The sequence below is a fragment of the Mauremys reevesii genome, linkage group 3 (assembly GCF_016161935.1).
Source record: "Mauremys reevesii isolate NIE-2019 linkage group 3, ASM1616193v1, whole genome shotgun sequence".
In the NCBI taxonomy this organism is placed as follows: domain Eukaryota; kingdom Metazoa; phylum Chordata; order Testudines; family Geoemydidae; genus Mauremys; species Mauremys reevesii.
The window spans coordinates 164,383,438-164,404,679 of record NC_052625.1 but is presented as its reverse complement, the minus strand read 5'-3'; the positions used below and the strand labels follow the sequence as shown (position 1 = coordinate 164,404,679).

Genomic DNA, 21,242 nt, shown 5'->3' with positions numbered 1-21,242 from the left:
CACAGACAACCTGCCAACCTGAAGCATATTCTCACCAGTAACTGCACACCGCACCATAGTAACTCTAGCTCAGGAACCAACCCATGCAACAAAACTCGATGCCAACTCTGCCCACATATCTACACCAGCAACACCATCACAGGACCTAACCAGATCAGCCACACCATCACCGGTTCATTCACCTGCACGTCCACCAATGTAATATATGCCATCATATGCCAGCAATGCCCCTCTGCTATGTACATCGGCCAAACTGGACAGTCTCTAAGGAAAAGGATAAATGGACACAAATCAGATATTAGGAATGGCAATATGCAAAAACCTGTAGGAGAACACTTCAACCTCCTGGCCACACAATAGCAGATCTTAAGGTGGCCATCCTGCAGCAAAAATCTTCAGGACCAGACTTCAAAGAGAAACTGCTGAGCTCCAGTTCATCTGCAAATTTGACACCATCAGCTCAGGATTAAACAAAGACTGTGAATGGCTTGCCAATTACAGAACCAGTTTCTCCTCCCTTGGTTTTCACACCTCAACTGCTAGAACAGGGCCTCATCCTCCCTGATTGAACTAACCTCGTTATCTCTAGCTTGCTTCTTGCTTGCATATATAAACCTGCCCCTGGAAATTTCCACCACTTGCATCTGAAGAAGTGGGTATTCACCCACGAAAGCTCATGCTGCAAAACGTCTGTTAGTCTATAAGGTGCCACAGGATTCTTTGTTGCTTTTACAGATCCAGACTAACACGGCTACCCCTCTGATACAATTAAGGTTGCTTGCTACAATTTTAATTCTAGGTTTCAGAGTAGCAGCCGTGTTAGTCTGTATCCGCAAAAAAAACAGGAGTACTTGTGGCACCTTAAAGACTAACAAATTTATTTTAGCATTTTAATTCTGTCTCCTTGAGCATACACATTATGACAACCATCAGTTATATCACATACTACTTTTCCACAGAACCCCTACCTCTTTCAGTGCACCGGATGGATGGTGCTCATGGAATGAGCAGCTGTTCAATATTTTGCTTTCTTCTCATTGTTCAACATGTGGCCTCAAGTCTTATTTACTGCACTATGTTGAAGTCCTGCTCTGAAGACAAAATTACTAACTTCCTTGTGGGCTTTAGTATGGTGATCATCACTATAGAATCTAAGTGCTTTAGATAGATAGATAGTTATGAATTTACCTTCACAAAACCCTGGTGAGGTGGTGGTATTTTCCGTAGATTACAGAAGGCAAATGCGACACCGAGGGACTATAGTAAAAACTGTCTCCTTATCTTAGATGCCCAAAGTGAGATGCCTTGGAATTGGTCACAGCTCTTATTGATGTCAGTTAAAGCTATGAGTGCTCAGCACTTTTGCATATTAGATTCCAAGGTATCAAATTGGGTATCCAGAAGCTGAAGAACACACAACCAAAATGTTCACGTTTGGCCACTGAGTTCTTTGCTGAGCATCACATAGGAACTCTGGCAGAGGCAGGGATAGAATCCAGTTCTCCTGAGCAGTGTTCAGTTGCCTTAACCACGAGATCACCCTCTGTCTTCTTGCAATTCCCTGCCTCATTAACTACTCACCTTCCAACTTCTGCAACAAATGAGAGAGAGGTCCTACAGACAACAGCCTCTTTCACTATACAGTCCTGATTAATCCCTAGAGCACAGTTCATCCTGTGCACTGAATGAGGAAGGGAATGTGGAAAATATAGTATGTGATTATATAATTAGAGACTGTATCCTAATGTGTACACAAAAGGGGTCGAGTTAAGGTTGCATAGGCAATCTTCTAACTTTTGAATGCTTGACTGTTTGTAGCTTTCTAGGTGTAAAAAACAAACAAGGAGAAATTCAGTCACATGGAACCATATTGACACTCACATGGGTCATTAGCAAGGTTGCAACATTTTAGATCCATTGCACAGACTTTGGAATCTTGGGTTTCAATCTGGATTTTTGCGGAGAGTGTGTTCTAGTGGTCACACATCTTTCTGCCCTGTCTCCTTCCGTCTAGCCAGTCCTGGTCTACTCCTTTCATCCCCTCTCAGGTCAGATTTTAGTCCGCTCTGCATTCAAGTCAAGTGGTTTCTTCCATAGTACTGCTTGGGATCCAGCAAGCAGGAGCATTGAGAGAACAGGAAAAAGTTTCCTTGCATTTCTGGTCTGATGCCATAACAGCGTAGGAGGCTGGAGCAGCAATTACAGGGAAAGTTCTGCTCAGCCCCCACAGCCAGGGGCTGAGCATACTCAGCACATAGGGAATCTTTGAAGGATCATAGAAGATTAGGGTTGCAAGAGACCTCAAGAGGTCATCTAGTCCAGTCCCCTGCTCAAAGCAGGACCTTCCCCAACTAAATCAGGATTTAACTGCCAAACTTAACAATTCTCTACTGAATGTGTGTGAACTGAGATTTTGCAAATTTGTTTTCAAGAGAACAAAAAAAATATATATGTCCCTGACATAAAGACAACCCCTGTACTGCATTTGAAGTCCCTGCTCCTAAGCATGGGTGCTGATTCTTCTCAAAACTGTTGAATAACTTGTTTAACATGGCAAAAATGTGTTTTTTCCCTAATCTTATTTTTGAAAATGGCTGAACCATTTTTGCTGAAACTTTTTGAAAATATTCAGCGTGAGCAATATACCTGGCATGAAAAATTTCAGTCCAAAGGGTTAGTTTGGCAAAGTTAGAAGCAACTGAAAACAATGTCTTATAACGGAAGTGTTGGGTAACCTTATGCAGTGTTAACAGCTCCATCTATCTAATATAGTAGCATGAACATTTGTGCAATCTGTTCACGCAGATTTGTGTATCCCAGTAATCGCCTCCTTCCGTGTAGTAAATGCCAGTCAAAGATCTTTCCAACCGATGACCTTCTACTGTTCCAATTAGTTGTCTCGTTGTTGAGGCTCCTGATGAACGTCATTAAATACTCAAGCAAGAAACAATGCCTTGCAGAATAGGCATTCTTGGTTCCTGTGGTGTATCTTCTACTCTGCAGTTGTCCCAGGGTCAGGGGCATGCACAAGGCGAGACAAGCAGAGGCATGGTGCTTCCCCCGCCCCCAAATAATCTGCAGGGGCACAGAATTCCTCTGACTGCAGGGCTGAGGTGGGGACACAGAATTTGTCTGGCCCCAGGGGCCAGAAGCCCCTCCAAAAACAGTCACATTTAAATTCCCACACATGCCTCTGTCCAGTGTTTACTTAACCACTCAAACTCCATCATAGTATTATCTAATGCTTTTTCTGGGTCAATTTTTTCTTGTGTTCTATTTGTATTTCCAGTATTTATAACACTAGCCAATGTAGTAATCTTCAGTTTTAAAAGTTGTCAACCCATTTTTTTCTATCAGATTTTTATTTATTTAGATTATACAGAAAAAAGGCCTATCTCAGGCTAGTATCAGAGGGGTAGCCGTGTTAGTCTGGATCTGTAAAAGCAACAAAGAATCCTGTGACACCTTATAGACTAACAGACGTTTTGCAGCATGAGCTTTCGTGGGTGAATACCCACTTCTTCGGATGCAAGGCTAGGCATTTTGACTAGCTTTTAAAAAAGGTAAATTCTACCAGATAAATAAGCCTGCAGTATAATTGCAGCCTTCCAACAATTAGAAACCAAAAAAATCAATTGACATTTGAAAATGCACCGATGTCCCCAGTCCTCTGAATCTGTGGAAAGAACTGGTTCTTGCTGCATGCCCTAAAGATAGCTCATGTTATCAAATCTTATCTGATCACTAGGCCAAAAGGTCTCTCCCTGTTCCACATTAGGTCACCTTTTCCTTAGCATGATCCATCTCTCACACAGCTGGGATCAAGCCCCCTGGTATTTAGCAATATAAGATGGCTAGGATGGCTACGCAATGTGTTCCAGGCTCGAGATGTCTTTAACAAATAGTTAAAAATACAAAAATGGCTGCTCCATAACCTAATATTGAAACAGGTGGCATGAAAAAGTAAGCCAAATTTCTCATGCTTCCCAAACAATAACTCTTCCCTCGACAGCTTTTGAATATATCTTTTGTGGTGTTCTTCTTATATGAGATATGCGTTGCCTTTATACATACAAACAAGTAGAAAATTAAACCCATTAGGTTTACTTTTAACTTTTCTTTTTCTAGTGCCTTTCTCCTTGTCTTAGTACTATTGTTTTCATTTTTATAGAAGAGCCACCTCATATCCTTTCCCACCAAATATATATGATCTGACTATGCCAATATGAATAGTTATTGTAGTACAAGTGCTTGATTTATCTGAATTAATATTTCCATAGGTTGCCTGAAAGCTTTCCTGAATTACAGAATCTAACGTGTCTTTCTGTAAATGACATCTCACTGCAGGCACTACCTGAAAACATTGGGAAGTAAGTTGTTTTTGTTGTTGTTGGTTTTTTTTTTCTTCAATCACGATATATTTAATTTGTTTTCACTGACTTAAAGGTACAGTATATGCAAAAATGTAAAGATTAAATTTACAAGTATATTACACAAATTAGTAATTGTCAGGGTATTTCATTTTCTTAGTCTGTTTAAAAACCTTCTTTTGTGTTCCTGTTGGTCACTCACTGAGGTGACTGTACTGAACTTGGGCTGTATGTGCATATGTCTAGTCTTTGGGAGGTATAAATCTGGGGAGTTGGGAGAAGCTGGATAGACTAAAGGATGAAAGACTAAAAGGATGTTACCAGTTTTTGTTACCTATGATTCTTCATCATGCTGAGAGCCACAGATCTATTAGAATGGAGACTTGAGCCTTGTTGCAGCTCACAGAGAGACCCAGACCTGGCAGCAGGAGAATGCCTCACCCGTGGAGTTCTATGTGCTTCCGCCGTGGCTGGTGGCTCTGACAGATCCCCCTGCCACAGAGCTTTTCTGAGGGGAAACTGCAAACTTCTGTTTCAATTTTCCGACCACTAATCTGGCTTAGTCTTTGTCCTGTTCCCAGCAGTGTCCCAGTGCTACATTTGCCTTTTGGAGAGACTTCCCCTCAGCTTTTCCTCCCTCTTCCCCTGCTGTCTTGCACCAAGAACTAATTATCACTCCTCCCCCTAAAAAAAACAAAAACAAAAAAACCTGTATGCCACTGCCATCTTTGATTAGTCTAGTGTTCTCTCATTCTCTGGGTCTCACTCACATTCTAATTTCGTTCTGTATGCCGGACACTAGTTATGGGAAAAATAATAGAATTACAGCTAAAGCACTGTTTGCCGGCATTTCAGTGTTGTAAAGGCTAGGAAGTAATGTCAGTTCAGGGCAGAGAGAGTGTGACACACACACACACACACACCCACCCCCCTTTTCTCCCTAGGCCAGTAGATCTGTGCTGCAGAAATTATCAATAGTGATCCTTCACCTGATTAACAAATGGATTACAGATCAAGATTTTAGTGACTTTCAACTCTACTACAAGCTGAGCAGAGCAGCAGAATATTAAAATGCAGGAATATCATAGAGACTGAGGAAGAAATACCAACAGCAGAGGAGGACTTGGGGCTTTCCCCCACTCAGCCTGGGATCTCATGATAATATAGTATACAAAGTGCAAGCTTCCAAATTCTTTTGGCAAAAAATCAAGAAGAAAAATGGTCTTTCTAAATGGTCTGAGTTAAACACAGAAGACAATAGAAACAGTGCCAAAGTTCTGAAGTTCCATAAATTTACTCTATTTTGCTTCCTTCGAAAAGTAGTGAGGCTAAGATTTTCAAAAGTTGACCAGTGATTTTGGGGAGCCAGAATGAGATGCTTCATAGGGGTCTGATTTTCTGGAAGTGTTGAGCACCTACCACTGATAATCAGACCACTCCTTAGATGTCAAGCCCTGAATTGGTGAATGCAGATATGAGAATTTTTTTTTCCCAAAAGGGTCCACCCTTAGTGAGCTAGGCAAAGAAATCCTTATGTCAGATCAGCAAAGAGTCCTGTGGCACCTTATAGACTAACAGACGTATTGGAGCATGAGTCGGATGCATGTAGTGGAAATTTCCAGAGGCAGGTATAAATATGCAAGCAAGAGTGAGTCAGGCTAGAGATAACGAGGTTAGTTCAATCAGGGAGGATGAGGCCCTCTTCTAGCAGTTGAGGTGTGAACACCAAGGGAGGAGAAACTGCTTTTGTAGTTGGCTAGCCATTCACAGGCTTTGTTTAATCCTGAAACCCATTACATGCATCCGACAAAGTGTGTATTTACCCACGAAAGCCTATGCTCCAGTACGTCTGTTAGTCTATAAGGTACCACAGGACTCTTTGCTGCTTTTACAGATCCAGACTAACACGGCTACCCCTCTGATACTTATGACAGATGTTAGCTGGAATTAGTGGAGAGGGCTCTTCCCAATTCTATCCAGAAAAATAGGCCCTAGAACGAAAGCATAGCATCCACTGGCTGGAACACAGTAATTTGAGGTCTCAGTGTACTCTTCTTCCCATTGATACCAGACTTGTTCTGGTCGTGACAATCTCTATCTGATGGATTTCCATAAGTAACGTAGAACAGTATGGTAAAGTAAAATATAAAGTTCTCAGCGTGGTCGAGAAAAAAGGATTTTTGTACAAGCCTTGACACTGAATGCTTCCGTAGAGCAGCTTCCCTGGTTCCACCCCAAGACTATAGAGCAACAACCTAGGAAGCTCATTCTGGTCCTTCCAGCACTTTACACTATTGAAGGCCTATACCAGGTTATATTTTATTTATATATATATATATATATATATATAATATATATATATATATAATATTCACTATTCCCATTAAAGTAGATTTCCTCATAACTATAATCTCCAATCTCCAATCAGGTAAGTTTAGGAATGATCATCTCTGTCAAAGTTGGTTTCAAGTGGAAAGGATGTCAGGGCTGGGGCATTCACCTGCTACTAGTGACTAAGAGGTCTGATTCTGCCCCAAAGCTGCAAGCAGGCTGAAGTAGTTACTGTAACAGATCTGTGGACCTTACTATTCAAAGAAAGAAAACATTCAGGTAAGCACAGATATATTTTTCTTCTTGTTACAAGTAACACTTTTTTATGACTACTAGAATTGAAAGATTAGTGGGGATAAGGATTTGTCTCTATTGACAAGTCTTGTGTACTTAAAATATTCCACAAGACATAAGACTTTTGAGAAACTTTTGAGACATGCTTTCCAGGGCAGATGGAAAGCTAAATGTCCTTCGATATCATGTCAGAAAGATGAAGTCACAAAACAATTTTGATTTTTAGAATTACTTTGTAACTTGTAGGCTTAAAATGGCCATAATCTTGGGTCAAGTTGTATTGATATCTGTGGACTGAAAGATTTTACAGGGGCAATGGAAATGTTTCAGAAATGCATACCAAATGTTAGTCTTATTACTTTTCACTGCTGGCTTCATGAACAGATTTGTGGCTAAAAAATTTGGTGTACAGCAGATTGATGAAAGATGGGAAAGGGTGCACTTTTTTACTGACATAAACTTGCAGTCTGAGACATCTGATGGCTTCACATGGAATAAAAGTAGTTCTACATGTTGTATGGAACAAAGCAGAAGAAGAGTTCAGTTAATGGACTGTACCTTAAAATGCAAACATGTTAAAGTGCAGTGTTACAGAAGCAACAAATGAGATAGCGAGGCTTAACTCATAGTGATACAGAAAGTGGAATTTTTTTTACTTGTACTGCTAGATATACTCAGTTAATGCTATGGGCTCTCTGTCTGACCCTGTTTGCTAAACTCCAATAAGTTTAGCTTTAGAAATCTTTGCACTTTTGATTAGGTGAGGCTGTGTGTGTTGCAGACTTCTCTCCATTAAATAGCAAAACTGAATGTTCATGAATCTGAAAGTGTTTACACTGTATTTCATGAGCACTATTATAGCAATTTAAAACTTTTAATGAATACAGTGACCTCTGATTTTAGATCTATCAACTTGTGTGTAAGTCAAATGTTTGTCTTGTGTTAACTTAGTATTAAAAGTTCCGTATTTAAATAAAATACTGAATTTTGTTGAGCTATTCTGTTAATGGAGGCAGTGGAAAAGCAAACTGGAAAATAAACTGAATGGAATAGCTTTTGAAAATAGATGAAACTCTTACCTCATCTTATAAATTGTCTTAGCATTTACCCCTATTTCAGTAATGTTCCTGAGTAAACTGTAGAAAATCCAAAATCTCATATGTTGATCCATATATTTTTAAGCACCCTAATTCATCTTCCCAGCAATGCTTTTGAAGATTCCACAGTGGAGTCCAGTAGCTCTGAGTATCTTTGTTGGGTCCCATCCACTGCTGAAGTTGGTCACGCTCTCTCTTAAAATGTGTTTGTGTATAAAATTAGATTTCAGCAGTAGCTTAGACTCATCAGCTCTTTTCTTCACGATCCAGTAATCTTTGGAATGGGGGGAAATTCATGGGAGGGGAAGATTACTGGAGGGTTGTACCTAAAGATTGGGAGAGCCAAGGCCAAGCTGAGAAGGGTGGAATCTGATCCTTATCTAAATCTGAATAGTCAAGAGTGACTGAATCTTCAGACCAGTTTGTGTATTGCTAATTAAAATATTTTGGCTAAATTAGTCTTCTAAAGAATCTGCATTAAATGGCCAAGCTTCACTGATGCGATATCTGAGTCATTACCAATTATCTTTGAAAAATCATGGAAGATGGGAGAGATTCCAGGCGACTGGAAAATGGCACTATATTTGCCCATCTACAAAAAGGGAAATAAGGATAACCCGGGGAATTACAGACCAGTCATCTTAACTTCTGTACCTGGAAAGATAATGGAGCAAATAATCAATCAATTTGCAAACATCTAGATAAGATAATAAGGTGATAAGTAACAGCATGGATTTGTCAAGAACAGATCATGTCAAACTACCTGATTAGCTTTCTTTTGACAGAGTAACAAGCCTTGTGGATAGAGAGGAAGTGGTAGACATGGTATATCTTTAGTAAAGTTTTTGATACTGTCTCCCATGACCTTCTCATAAACAAACTAGGGAAATGCAACCTAGACAGAGCTACTATATGGTGGGTGCAAAACTGGTAAGAAAACCATTCCCAGAGAGTCGTTATCAGTGCTTCACAACCCTGGTCTACGCTGTGGGGTTAGGTCGAATTTAGCTGTGTTAGGTCGATTTTAATATGAATGCGTCCACACAACCAACCCCATTCTGTCGACTTAAAGGGCTCTTAAAATCGACTTCTGTACTCCTCCCTGGCAAGGGGAGTAGCGCTAAAATCGACCTTTCTGGGTCGAATTTGGGATAGTGTGGATGCAAATCGACGGTATTGGCCTCCGGGAGCTATCCCAGAGTGCTCTATTGTTACCGCTATGGACAGCACTTTGAACTCTGATGCACTAACCAGGTACACAGGAAAAGCTCCAGGAACTTTTGCATTTAATTTCCTGTTTGGTCAGCGTGGCGAACTCAGCAGCACTTAGCAGCACAGGTAACCACGCAGTCCCCCCAGAATTGTAGAGCGTAGAATGTTTCTACGCTCCCCCCATCATCTCTGCCCCTGAGGTTATCACAGATTAGAAGGTGAGAAAAATGCACTTGTGATGACATGTTTTCCAAGCTCATGCAGTCCACCCGCACTGATAGGGCACATCTTAATTCAGTGGCAGAGGCCAGGAAAGAATTAAGTGAGTGCGAAGAGCAGAGGCAGGACATGATGCTGAGGCTAATGGGGGAGCAAACGGACATGATGAAGTGTCTGTTGGAGCTGCAGGGAATCCAGCAAGAGCACAGACCCCTGCTGCATCCACTGTATAACCACCTACCCTCCCCTCCTCCCCATGTTCCATAGCCTCCTCACCCAGATGCCCAACAACACGGGGGGGGGGGGGAGGGGAGGCTCCGAGCACCCAGCCACTCCACTCCAGAGGATGGCCAAAGCAACAGAAGGCTGTCATGTACATTGGCCAAACCGGACAGTCTCTACGCAAAAGAATAAATGGACACACATCTGACAACAGGAACCATAACATTCAAAAACCAGTAGGAGAACACTTCAACCTCTCTGGTCACTCAGTAACAGACTTAAAGGTGGCAATTTTGCAACAGAAAAGCTTCAAAAACAGACTCCAATGAGAAACTGCTGAACTTGAATTAATATGCAAACTAGATACCATCAATTTAGGCTTGAATAGAGACTGGGAATGGCTGAGCCATTACACAACATTGAATCTATTTCCCCATGTTAAGTATCCTCACACCTGAAATAGGCCATCTTGATTATCACTATAATTTTTTTTTCTCCTGCTGATAATAGCTCATCTTAATTAGCCTCTTAGGGTGGTAGGGCAACTCCCACCTTTTCATGGGGTGTGTGTGTGTGTGTGTATGTGTGTATCCTTACTATATGTTTCATTCTATGCATCCGACGAAGTGGGCTGTAGCCCATGAAAGCTTATGCTCAAATAAATTTGTCTTTAAAGTGCCACAAGAACTCCTGTTCTTTTTGCGGATACAGACTAACATGGCTGCTACTCTGAAACCTTCTAAAGTGTGTAGCTCATGCATCAGAAAGTAACAAGTGTGATCAAGAAGTGAGATCAAGTTGCCTGACAAAAATAAAAAAAATAAAATAAAAAAAAATTGTGGCTCACACTCTTAATTTGTGCTTCCTGCTTTCACATTCTCTTACTACACCTCTACCCCGATATAATGCGACCTGATATAACATGAATTCGGATATAACATGGTAAAGCAGCGCTCTGGGGGGCGGGGCTGCGCACTCCAGTGGATCAAAGCAAATTCAGTATAACGCGGTTTCACCTATAACATTAAGATATTTTTTTTAGCTCCCAAGGACAGTGTTATATCGGGGTAGAGGTGTAATGTCATTATTGGCACACTGTCTTATTTGACAGTTGTCAGAAATTAACCTGCAACAAAGGATATTTTCCAGACATCAGTTAGGAAAGTGATAGGGAAGAACACAAATTTTCCAATACATTCCAAGAATGTATTGAGGACAAACTTTTTGTTTCAGCAAGTGGGGGAAGTATCCAGGGGGACAGCAATTTTAACTTGATTCTGACCTACAGGGAGGAGTTATTAGCAAATGTGAAGGTGGAAGACCGTTTGGGTGTAAGTGATCATGAAACAATAGATTTCATGATTATAAGGAAATGAAAGAATGAAAGCAGCAGAATAAGAACAGTGGATTAAAAAAGGCAGACTTTAACGAACTCAGAAAACTCATAGGTAAGGTCCCGGGAAGAAAAACTAAGGGAGGGGGGAAAAGAGTTCAAGAGAGCTGGCGGTTTATAAAAGAGACAGTATTAAAGACACAACTGTAAACTATCTTGAGGTGAAGGGAAATATAGGAAAAACAGTAAGAGGCCAATATGACTCCATCAGGAGCTCTTTAATTACCTGAAAATCAAAAAGGAATCCTACAAAAAGGTGGAAAAATGATGAATGGCTACAGAGTAGAACAAAAATGTAACACATGCATGTAGGGACAAAATCAGAAAAAACTAAGGCACAAAATTGAGTTCCATCTAGTAAAGGACATGAAAGAGAATAAGAAGAGGTTTCTTTAAATAAATCAGGAGCAAGAAAAAGATGAGGCAAAGTGTAGGTCCTCTATTTAGCAATAACTGATGCCATAAAGAAGGCTCTTTATAAAGAAGGCTCAGATGTTTAATATCTATTTTGCTTCTGTCTTCACTAAAAAAGTTAATGATGACCATGTATTTAACACAATTAATATTAACAACAAGGGGAAAGGAACACAAGCCAAAACAGGGAAAGAACAGGTTAAAGAATATTTAAATAAGTTGAATATATTTAAGTCTGCAGTGCCTGCCTGATGTAATTCATTCTAGAGAATTTAAGGAACTAGCTGAAACAATCTTAAAGCATTAGCAATTATTTTTGTGAACTCATGGAGGACTGGAGAAGGGTGAACATAGTACCTGTCTTTAAAAAGTGAAACAAAGAGGATCTGTGGAGCTATAGACCAATCAGCATAACTTCGTTACCTGGAAAGGTACTGGAACAAATTATTAATTAATTTGTAAACATCTAGAGGTTAATAGGTTTATATAGAATAGCCAGCATGGATTTGTCTAGAACAAAACATGCCAAACCAACACAATTTCCTTCTTTGAGAGGGTTACTGGCCTAGTGGATTGCGGGGAAGAGTAGACATGATATATTCTGATTTTAGTAAGGCTTTTGATACAGTCCCATATGACCTTCTCATAAGCAAAGTAGGGAAATGTGGTTTAGATGAAATTTCTATAAGGTAAATGCACAACTGGTTAAAAGAGCATATTCAAAATAATAATCAATGGTTCACTCTCAAACTAGGAACATATATCTAGTAGGGTCCCACATGGGTCAGTCCTGGGTCTGATATTAATTGATATTTTCATTAATGACTTGCGTAATGGAGTGAAGAGTGTACTTATAAAATCTATGGATGACACCAGGCTGGGAGGGGTTGCAAGCACTTTGAAGAACAGGATTAGAATTCAAAACGACTGTGACAAATCGGAGAACTGGTCTGAATTCAACAGGATGAAATTCAGTAAAGGTAAGTGCAAAGTACTATATCTAGGAAGGACAAATCAAATGCACAACTACAAAATGGGGAATAACTGGCTAGATGGTAGTATTGCTGAAAAAGATCTGAGGATTATGTTGGATCACAAGTTTGAATATGGGTCAACAATGTAATGCAGTTGCAAAAAAAGCTACTATTCTGGAATGTATTAACAGGAGTATTGTAGGTAAGATGAGGGAGATAATTATCCCACTCTACTTAGCAGTGTTGATTGAGACTGTCCCCTATTCTGGGCACCACACTTTAGGATTTTGTCCAAAAAAGTGGGATAATTGGAGAAAGTCCAGCCGAGAGTAACAAAAATGATAAAAGGTGGAAAACCTGAACTCTGAGGGAAGGTTAAAAAAACAAACAAACAAACATGGAAATGTAGTCTTGAGAACAGATTGGGGGAGGGGGGGACTTGATAAGCCTTCATATTGTTAAGGGGTGTTAAAATAGGACAGTGATCACTTGTTCTCCATGTCCACTGAAGGCAGTACAAGAAGTAGCGGGCTTAATGTGCAGCAAAGAGATTTAGATTAGATATTAGGAAGAAAGGGTAGTTAAGCACTGGAATAGGCTTACAAGGAAAGCTGTGGAATCCCCACTGTGACTGGTTCTCCCCAGGGTACCACCTGGAACTAGGGTACTACTGAGCCCCCCGACCCACTAGCCTGGGCTCCCTTTTACACTGTACTGCTGTGACAAGCTGCAAATCCTTCTCTCTAGCCTGCACTTTCACCAGCATACATACAGGTAGGGACATACCCAGCTGCAGTTACATGCAGGCAGGCTCTTTAACCAGCCCCTGCCTGGGAAGGCTTCAGCTAGGGCATGTCCCAGCTCCTTAGGCACGCACCCCCTCTGGAGTGTAAACCCAAAATTATACCGTCCGGCGCTGCACAGGGAACTGTACAGCCTAAGTGCCTAAAATTCGCCCCCTCCCTCAATGTGGAGAGCAATAGGCAACAGCTTTCTGCCCCTCAGTTATGATTTCCACGCACTGGTTTAGATCAAGCAAAAACAAACTTACTAACTACAAAAGATAGTTTTTAAGTGATTAGAAGGGATAGCAAATGCGAACTAAGCTTAATATACTAAATAGATTGGATACGTATAGCAGATTCTCACCCTAAGGTATGATACAAGCAGGCTGCAGATTCTTAAGGGGCAAGCTGCACTTTGTTTACAGTTTGGAATCCCCAGGTATTTCATTCACAGGCTAAAAATCCCTTTAGCCTGGGTGCAGCGCTTCCCCCAGTTCAGTCTTTGTTCCTCAGGTGTTTCCAGGAGTCTTCTTGGGTGGGGAGTCACTCCCCTGCCTTATATAACTTTTGCATATGGGAGGAACCCTTTGTTTGTTTTAAAGCTTGGATCTCGTGCTAGTTAGTGGAAAAATACTGGCATCCCAAGATGGAGTCCAGCACCAGGTGACCTGGTTACGTGTCCCTGTAGAGTCACAGCAGCCATCCCCCACTGGCTGGAGCCTTCACAGGTAGGCTCACCAGGTGGGAGATAAGCTTCTCCGAAGGCCTATTGCTTCTTCCTAATGGCTCATTAACCTGAATGGGCCCTTCCCAGCCAGCCATGTAGACTGAGAGCATTTTGCCTAGTGAGTGTTGCCCAGTAATAGCTACGTGTGAAAGATACATAGTCAATAATCATAACATACAGAAATGATACATGCATACAAATAGGATACTCATATTCAGCAAATCATAGCCTTTCCAGTGACACCTCAGATGTCTTATTGCATAAAATACATCATAATTGAGGTATAATTATATCATACTAATATCACTGTGAAGAATATGGGGTGCAGTGTCACACCCATCATTGGAGGTTTTTAAGAACAGGCCAGACAGTCACTTGTAAGGGATGTTCTAGGTGTACTTGGTCCTGCCACAGCAGAGGGGGCCAGACTTGATGACCTCTCAAGGTGCCTTCCATCCCTACATTTCTATGATTAATATTTACCAAGCCTGGGATAATTTAGTTGGGATTGGTCCTGCTTTGAGCAGGGGTTTGGACTAGATGACTTCCTGAGGTCTCTTCCAACCCTAACCTTCTGTGATTCTAGGCCAGGGGTAGGTAACCTATGGCACATGTGCCGAAGGCAGTACACGAGCTGATTTTCAGTGGCACTCACACTGGCCACAGGTTCGGGGGGGGGGGCTCTGCATTTTAATTTAATTTTAAAGGAAGGTTTCTTAAACATTTTAAAAACCTTATTTACTTTACATACAACAATAGTTTAGTTATATATTATAGACTTATAGAAAGAGACCTTCTAAAAACGTTAATATATTACTGGCACGCGAAACCTTAAATTAAAGTGAATAAATGAAAACTCGGCACACCACTTCTGAAAGGTTGCCGACCCCTGTTCTAGGCCATTTCTTATCTTGTTCCCTCTCTTTCCCTCAAAAATTATACATTGAACACTAATAAAAGAAAATAGTATTTAAATTGGACATATAAGGACAATCCCTACCCTCAGCTTATTTGGCCTCCAAAAAGAAAAAAAATTCCCCACAGATTATTAAAGTGATCTTTAAACATATTGGTTAGTAGATACACCAACTCCTTTAAAACTAATACCACATCAAAACTGACCAGTGTAATTCTAGTTGCCTCACTTCACGGTTTTGTTTTGTTTTTTAATAGCCACATGTATGTTTGGAAAGGTGGCAGAGCCTTTATTTTTCTTAATTTACAATGTTTATATTCATAATGGGGAAATCCTATTGTCTTCATTAGTAATCTTTGTAGATTTTGACCATCTTAAAGAATTATGTCCCTGCTACTATTGAATCCTATAGGATGCTTCCAAAAACCTATAGAATAGTGTTAAATTCTGTCGGCATTACAACCTAGTTAAATTTTATAGGACTCTTCATTAAGAAGAGTGAAAAAGAGTAACTAATTTAGTCATAGAATGAGTTTTACTTACACTTATGTTCATTGTTACGCATGTTGTAATACATATTTACCCAATTGAAGGCCCCAAAAATGGGCACCTAATCAAAACCCCACTAAAAAAAAAAATTCTCTGCTTAAACACGGCTTTACGAAACAGTCTCCATGGAAAATGAAATTAATTTAAATTCTATATCATTTGCAGTGTACCACATAATGGATATGAATCAATTCATTTTATGACCATTTAAAGTTCAGTCTGAAATGCAACTTTCCATAATTACATATGATGACATTAAGCACTAGTTGCAACTGCAAATAAACATATAGTATTTGACCTTTTGAAGGAAAACCATGGTAGGAAAGTACATCAGTGGATATAACAGTATAATTTGTGAGCTGTATGGTCATAGAACTTCTGTGAAATGCCTGGAATGTAATCCTTTAGAATGCTACTTTTAATTGATTTGTAAAGGAAATCTGATTACACCAAAAAGCAAAACTGCCTAGGAGCCCAGTTCTTCAAACACTTCAGTAAATGCTAAGCGTGTGGCATTTACAAAATAAGGCTTTTAAGTAGTAACTGATCAGTACATGCAGGTGAATGAAGACAGACACAGGGATAGATTCAAGTGACAGGTTGTGGTTTTAATTTTAACACTGGGTTGAAGCACTATAGCCTTATCCACCCCAGACTCTCCTGTACTAGGCATTTAAATGAGTCAAGTGCAGAGTTACAAAGTTCCTATCCTATAACCAGTAGCTCATGCATACAAATAGCATAATCATATTCAGCAAATCATAATCTTTCCATAGACACCTTACTTGACATACTTTGTACAAGATTTGTTGCAGTTATAACAGTGGTAGCAACACTGTTCTACATGGTCATATTTTAATCAGATAATGTGACACCCTTCTCAGCCTGCTTCTTGAACTCCAATCACTTCTGATTCTTTTGACCTCCTTCACCTCAAGGGCCTAAGGTACCAAAGAGGTAACTTGGTCTGTGAAGGCTTCAGATCTCCCCTTCTCCGAGAGGCCCAAGGTCTAACAGCAAAATCCTGGGTCTCTGTTACTTCTGGGAGCTGGCCCTTTTAGCCTTTATCCGCAAAGGCCACTGGGGGCTCCACCTATGAGCTCCATCCCTATTCCCACTACCTGGTACCTGTTTCCTGCCTAATCCAATCTAATGTCCTGAAGCCAAATGTCAGCCCTGGCATCCAAAAAGCGCACTCCATCCATAAAAATCTCAAGCCGCTTGTTCCCAATGTCCCATTGGGTGATCTCTGAGTCACCTGCAACCAGAAAGGTTCTGGCAATCTCAAGTTCACATTCTTTGGGGCCCTACCTACCAGGTTAGATTGACTGCTCCCTGCCAAACTCGTGTCATGAACATTTCCGACTAAACCAATCTTACGTTTGGCCATGATGCTTAATTCATCCCACGTCCCCCTGAATCCTAACTCTCAAATTTATTCCCCTGCAAGATTCATGATTTTCACCAAGGTCAATATCCAGGACACTAGGTGATTGTAATTGGCCCATCAGTGAGTACCAGAGGAGGCATGAGCTGATCTCGCATATCCCTCCTGCTGAACCAATGAATGCAGCAACACAGCTGCCGTTTTGCAGGCCCAGTGCATAATGGAATGCCTGCAAATCCTGAGGTCAGCCTTGTCTTTGCGTGCCCCAGTATACTATCCATAGGGTGAACGTGGGTCCAGTTTCCAGCAGTCTGTTGCCTGGACCCCCAGGAGTCAAACCATTTAATGTTGCAGATGTTGTTGTACCAATATAATAAAAACCAGCAGGATCTTATTAAGAGGGATAAGGCAAAGATGCCACATTTATTGTAAATACCATAACAAAACAAAAGACAACAGTAAACAAACACAACGTTTTTACTACTTTCTTTATACACACACACATATATTCATTCACACAATCATTCATTCAGGTTCTATATAGATTATATAGTTACCAGCCTAGATGTTGCTCATGCCAAGTTACTGGCAGGTATCTTGGGGTGGTGATGGAGGGATGGAGGTCTGTGTCAGATGCATGCATCTGATGCTCCTGAAGGCAGAGACCAGAGAAGTCACTCAAGTCCTCAGTCTTTAGTTTATTTAGTTATATTTATTTATCAGTTGTCAGTTCATGCTTTGCTTTTGCTTTGCTGCTCTCTAAATCAATCAGGCTGGCTCTGGCCAGTTTTGTTTTTCTTTCCTTGAGGGTGTGGTGGGTGATTCCAGTTTGCCTCCTCCGGGGTCATCTGGTTGATCCTTGACACACTTCTTCTTCACACTGAATTCTTCAGCTCTGGTGACTCCTAACCATCATTTCATTATACATTCTCTTTTTTTCATCATCATTTCACTGTCTCTTTTTTTTTTTTGGGGTGTTAAATTTGTATGATGTGACACTGTGTCTTTAAAAAGCAAAGATAAAAGAGAAAGAAAACTTACAGAGGGGGGTCTCTATATCTATACTATAACAGCTACTGTTTTACTTTACTAGAGAGAAAATTAATGTTAATTTTTTTTTTATACAAAGTTTTCTTTGAGCAGGCTTCCACACAGGTGGCTTGGTGGTTGCAGGTTAGAATTTAAAATTTATTTTTTTTAAAAATAAAAGTTTATAAATAAAAATTAATAATAAATCAATATCAATATAAATTTATATAAACCATGTTTATTATAAACCTTCTTTACTATCCCTACAATGTCACTGCCCAAACTTGAAGGAATGTGTGCCAAAGTTCGCTGAGTTGAGATGTAAATAAGCTCTAACGCCTTCGTTACCTCAGCAAACTTGTATCTGGTCAGGTAGCCACCATCCTTGTGCACAAATAGTGGGTCTGGCTCCTGGTTTCATGTGTCTAGAAAGGCTTTAACAGCTTTTACTGACATACTAGTTCAGCCAAGCATTCTCTTAGCTGTGTTATGGCCCCTTTTCTTGTTTCATCAGTTCTGGAATGCCTCCGTTTCAAGGGCATCCATCATTCCTTGATTAACCAGCACATTTGCTCGCTCTAATGCATGCCTGGACCTGCTGACTGTGACCCCGTCCACATTCTCTAACCATCGCTTACCACTGTTTTATGTGGTATTTATTTATTTGGTATTGAGGAATACCAAACTGAACACAATTGAGAGTCTACATTGTGGTACATGGAGGAGCCTTGAGAGGAGAATAAATGGTAGATAATCCTGCACTCTCCTTCAAGTGTCTTACGCACCGCATCCAGGATGTGAATCTGTCAGTCGGGCATTAGTAAACTCAAAAAGGGGCCAGCTACCTGCTTAGCCACTAGCTTCACCTGAATTTTTTTCCTGAACTATTTGCTCAAATCCTTTAACAGACTTCAGGTTTTCTACCCACACATGAAATCTTGCTGCCTCAGATGGGATTGTAAAACCTGGCCAAAATTCATTCCATATATAAGCCTCATCTGTCTTGTTAGGAGAACATAAGAAGGTAGTAACACCTCTAAATAATTGGGGCTGGGGCTTTTACCAGAACTGCCCCTCCCTCCCACTGATCCTGTTGGAGTACTGTCCCCCTGCTAACAGCCTCTCTCTCTCTCTCTCTCTGACATATCGGGAATTTTCTTTGCCCCATAGCAAATGAGGGCACCATGCTGACTTCCACATTTCTTATATCAATGTTTGTATTTGCAGTAGGAACAAAAATGCACAACAGAACTTAGACCTGACGTCTGCTTTGAAGCTTGTGGTTTCGATACTGGTAATCCACTGTCTGTATAAACATGCTGGCCTGCATGGCATGGTTGTTCTTACCCCATGGGAGATTTGGCTCCTCTGCTGCCTAAGTCTGAACTTCATTGTATCTTAACCATGCCTCACCCCCATTCGTGGCATGTGTTCTGGATATGACATCCAAATATTATGAAAATTGGGATGCTTGGCTCAGTTTGTTTTGCAGATTACACACGTGTGTGTGTGTGTGTATGTATGTATAGGCTGCAATCCAATTCTCTACTGTTCTAGCCAACTTGAGCTTGCCTGGTTTGTCATCGTCTTTCCCTCCCTCCCCACCTGTTTCCTCAATTTGGCTTTCATTGAAGAGAAGGGTGAACGTGCCCACATGCTCTCCTTTCCAGTTTTTTTTCTATAATATCCTTTGACAAATGGGCCCCAAGGGGTTGATCAGTTCCTACATATGATCACCTGGCATCAATGCTTATGTCCCCTATGAGCCCCTCTGTAGAAAGGGGTGGGGAGAGGGCAAAGCCTTGTTAGATGTACTGTACCCTAGTGTTGGAGTGTCTTAGTTCACTATACCCTTTTGTAGGTACCTGGCTCTGCCAAGCAGGGATGTGCTGGGACAAGTTGTCTCCTTAGCCTTTTGGCAATGAGGTGCCAATGATTTTGCCAACTTGTTCCGTACAGCATGGGGCTGGTTTTCTGCTGCCCTGGCCCTGAAGGGGGGACAGGTATGCAGCTATCTCTGAGGTGTTGGAGGAAGGCTTGCTGCGAGCCCCTCCCCCCACCTCTGTGAAGGGATTCTGCAAGTCCAACCGCTGCAGCACGAGGGTCTTGGCTGGACTAACTACAAGCTACTGCAGAGAGGGTCTAACACGATTACGCTTTGGCAATTGTCTTCCCCCAACTTTAGCTTCTGTGTCTGAGAAGGGACCCTGGGTCACACCTTCCAGCCACGAGCCATGCTTGTGGGAATCTACTTCTGCTGCAGGGTATAGGACCCCAGCAGGTATCTCGGCTTCAGTCCACCTGCATCCTTCTGTCGGCTTTTCCCACAAGTCAGGGTGTGGGTTCTGCCTTCGAGTTCCTTGCTTCTTGCAGCTGTGCACTGCCCAGTACTCCTCATCCAGGAAGAAGGGACCCAGCCCTGGTCCACTTCCCTATTAGAAATTGAGAGGCTGTTCCTTCCTGGGGGCAGGGTGTGAGCTCAGGTCTCTGTTCCCTCACAGCGCTGCACAAAGGAGTTGCTGCCCACCTTGACTGTCACTGCTCTTAAAAGCTTCAGGATGCCTGGGCTACCCCGTCTCCTCAGGCTTGGAGGGACTTACTCCTGCCACGGGCTGCTGCTGCAACTTTTCTCCCCTCCCTCTCTTCCCAAAGAGAGAGCCAAAGACTCCAGCTGTAGAGAATGTAACATACCCCTTGGTAATTTGTTGCAGTAGTTTTCAGCAGTTCCCAAACTATGGGGTGGGCTTTCCAGGGGAGGCGCGATAACATGTCAAGGAAGGCATGAGCTATGTGTGGCTTTTAGAGCTCCGGCTGTCAGCCCCAGGCAGCTGGGGCTTGTGTACAAGGGCCATGCACACCGAGGAGGTGGGGGATGGGATAAGGGGGACAGCTGCAGTCCCATTGCCTGGCCTCGGGCTCTCCTTTCCCGCCCTCCCTCAATACCTCACCGGGAGGTGGCAGAAGGACTCCAGCTGTCCGCCCTGGGGTGACGGCAGCAGCAGCGCAGAGGTGTGGGTGGCAATGGGGCGCTACATTTGCTAAATTCACATTGCCGCCCTTCTGTGCTGCTGCTGTCGCAGCGCTGCCTTCAGAGCTGGGCAGCAGTATATGTACTTGTGGGGCAGAAAGGCATGTAAGTGACTACAGACACATGGGTGGGGGCGGGAGGGAGGGAAGAAATAAGTTTGAGAACCACTGCAGTAGTTAAATTACTCTGTTTAAAAAGTTACTTTAGATTCTAAACTTGTACACTGTTAATCCTAGTCAAGGTGCCAGCATCTCATCATTGTGGATACATGATCCACCAGTTTCTTGTATTGATT

At 41.6% G+C, this 21,242-nt stretch overlaps 1 protein-coding gene across 1 annotated transcript in view; it reads left to right on the top strand.

Moving 5' to 3' along the window:
* Nucleotides 1–21,242, top strand: part of LRRC1 (leucine rich repeat containing 1) — a 112,208-nt gene that overhangs the window by 59,162 nt on the left and 31,804 nt on the right. Inside the window, exon 4 of the mRNA XM_039532289.1 lies at nucleotides 4,281–4,370. Coding sequence (XP_039388223.1) covers nucleotides 4,281–4,370 — 90 coding nt within the window. The remainder of the gene's footprint in view (nucleotides 1–4,280; nucleotides 4,371–21,242) is intronic.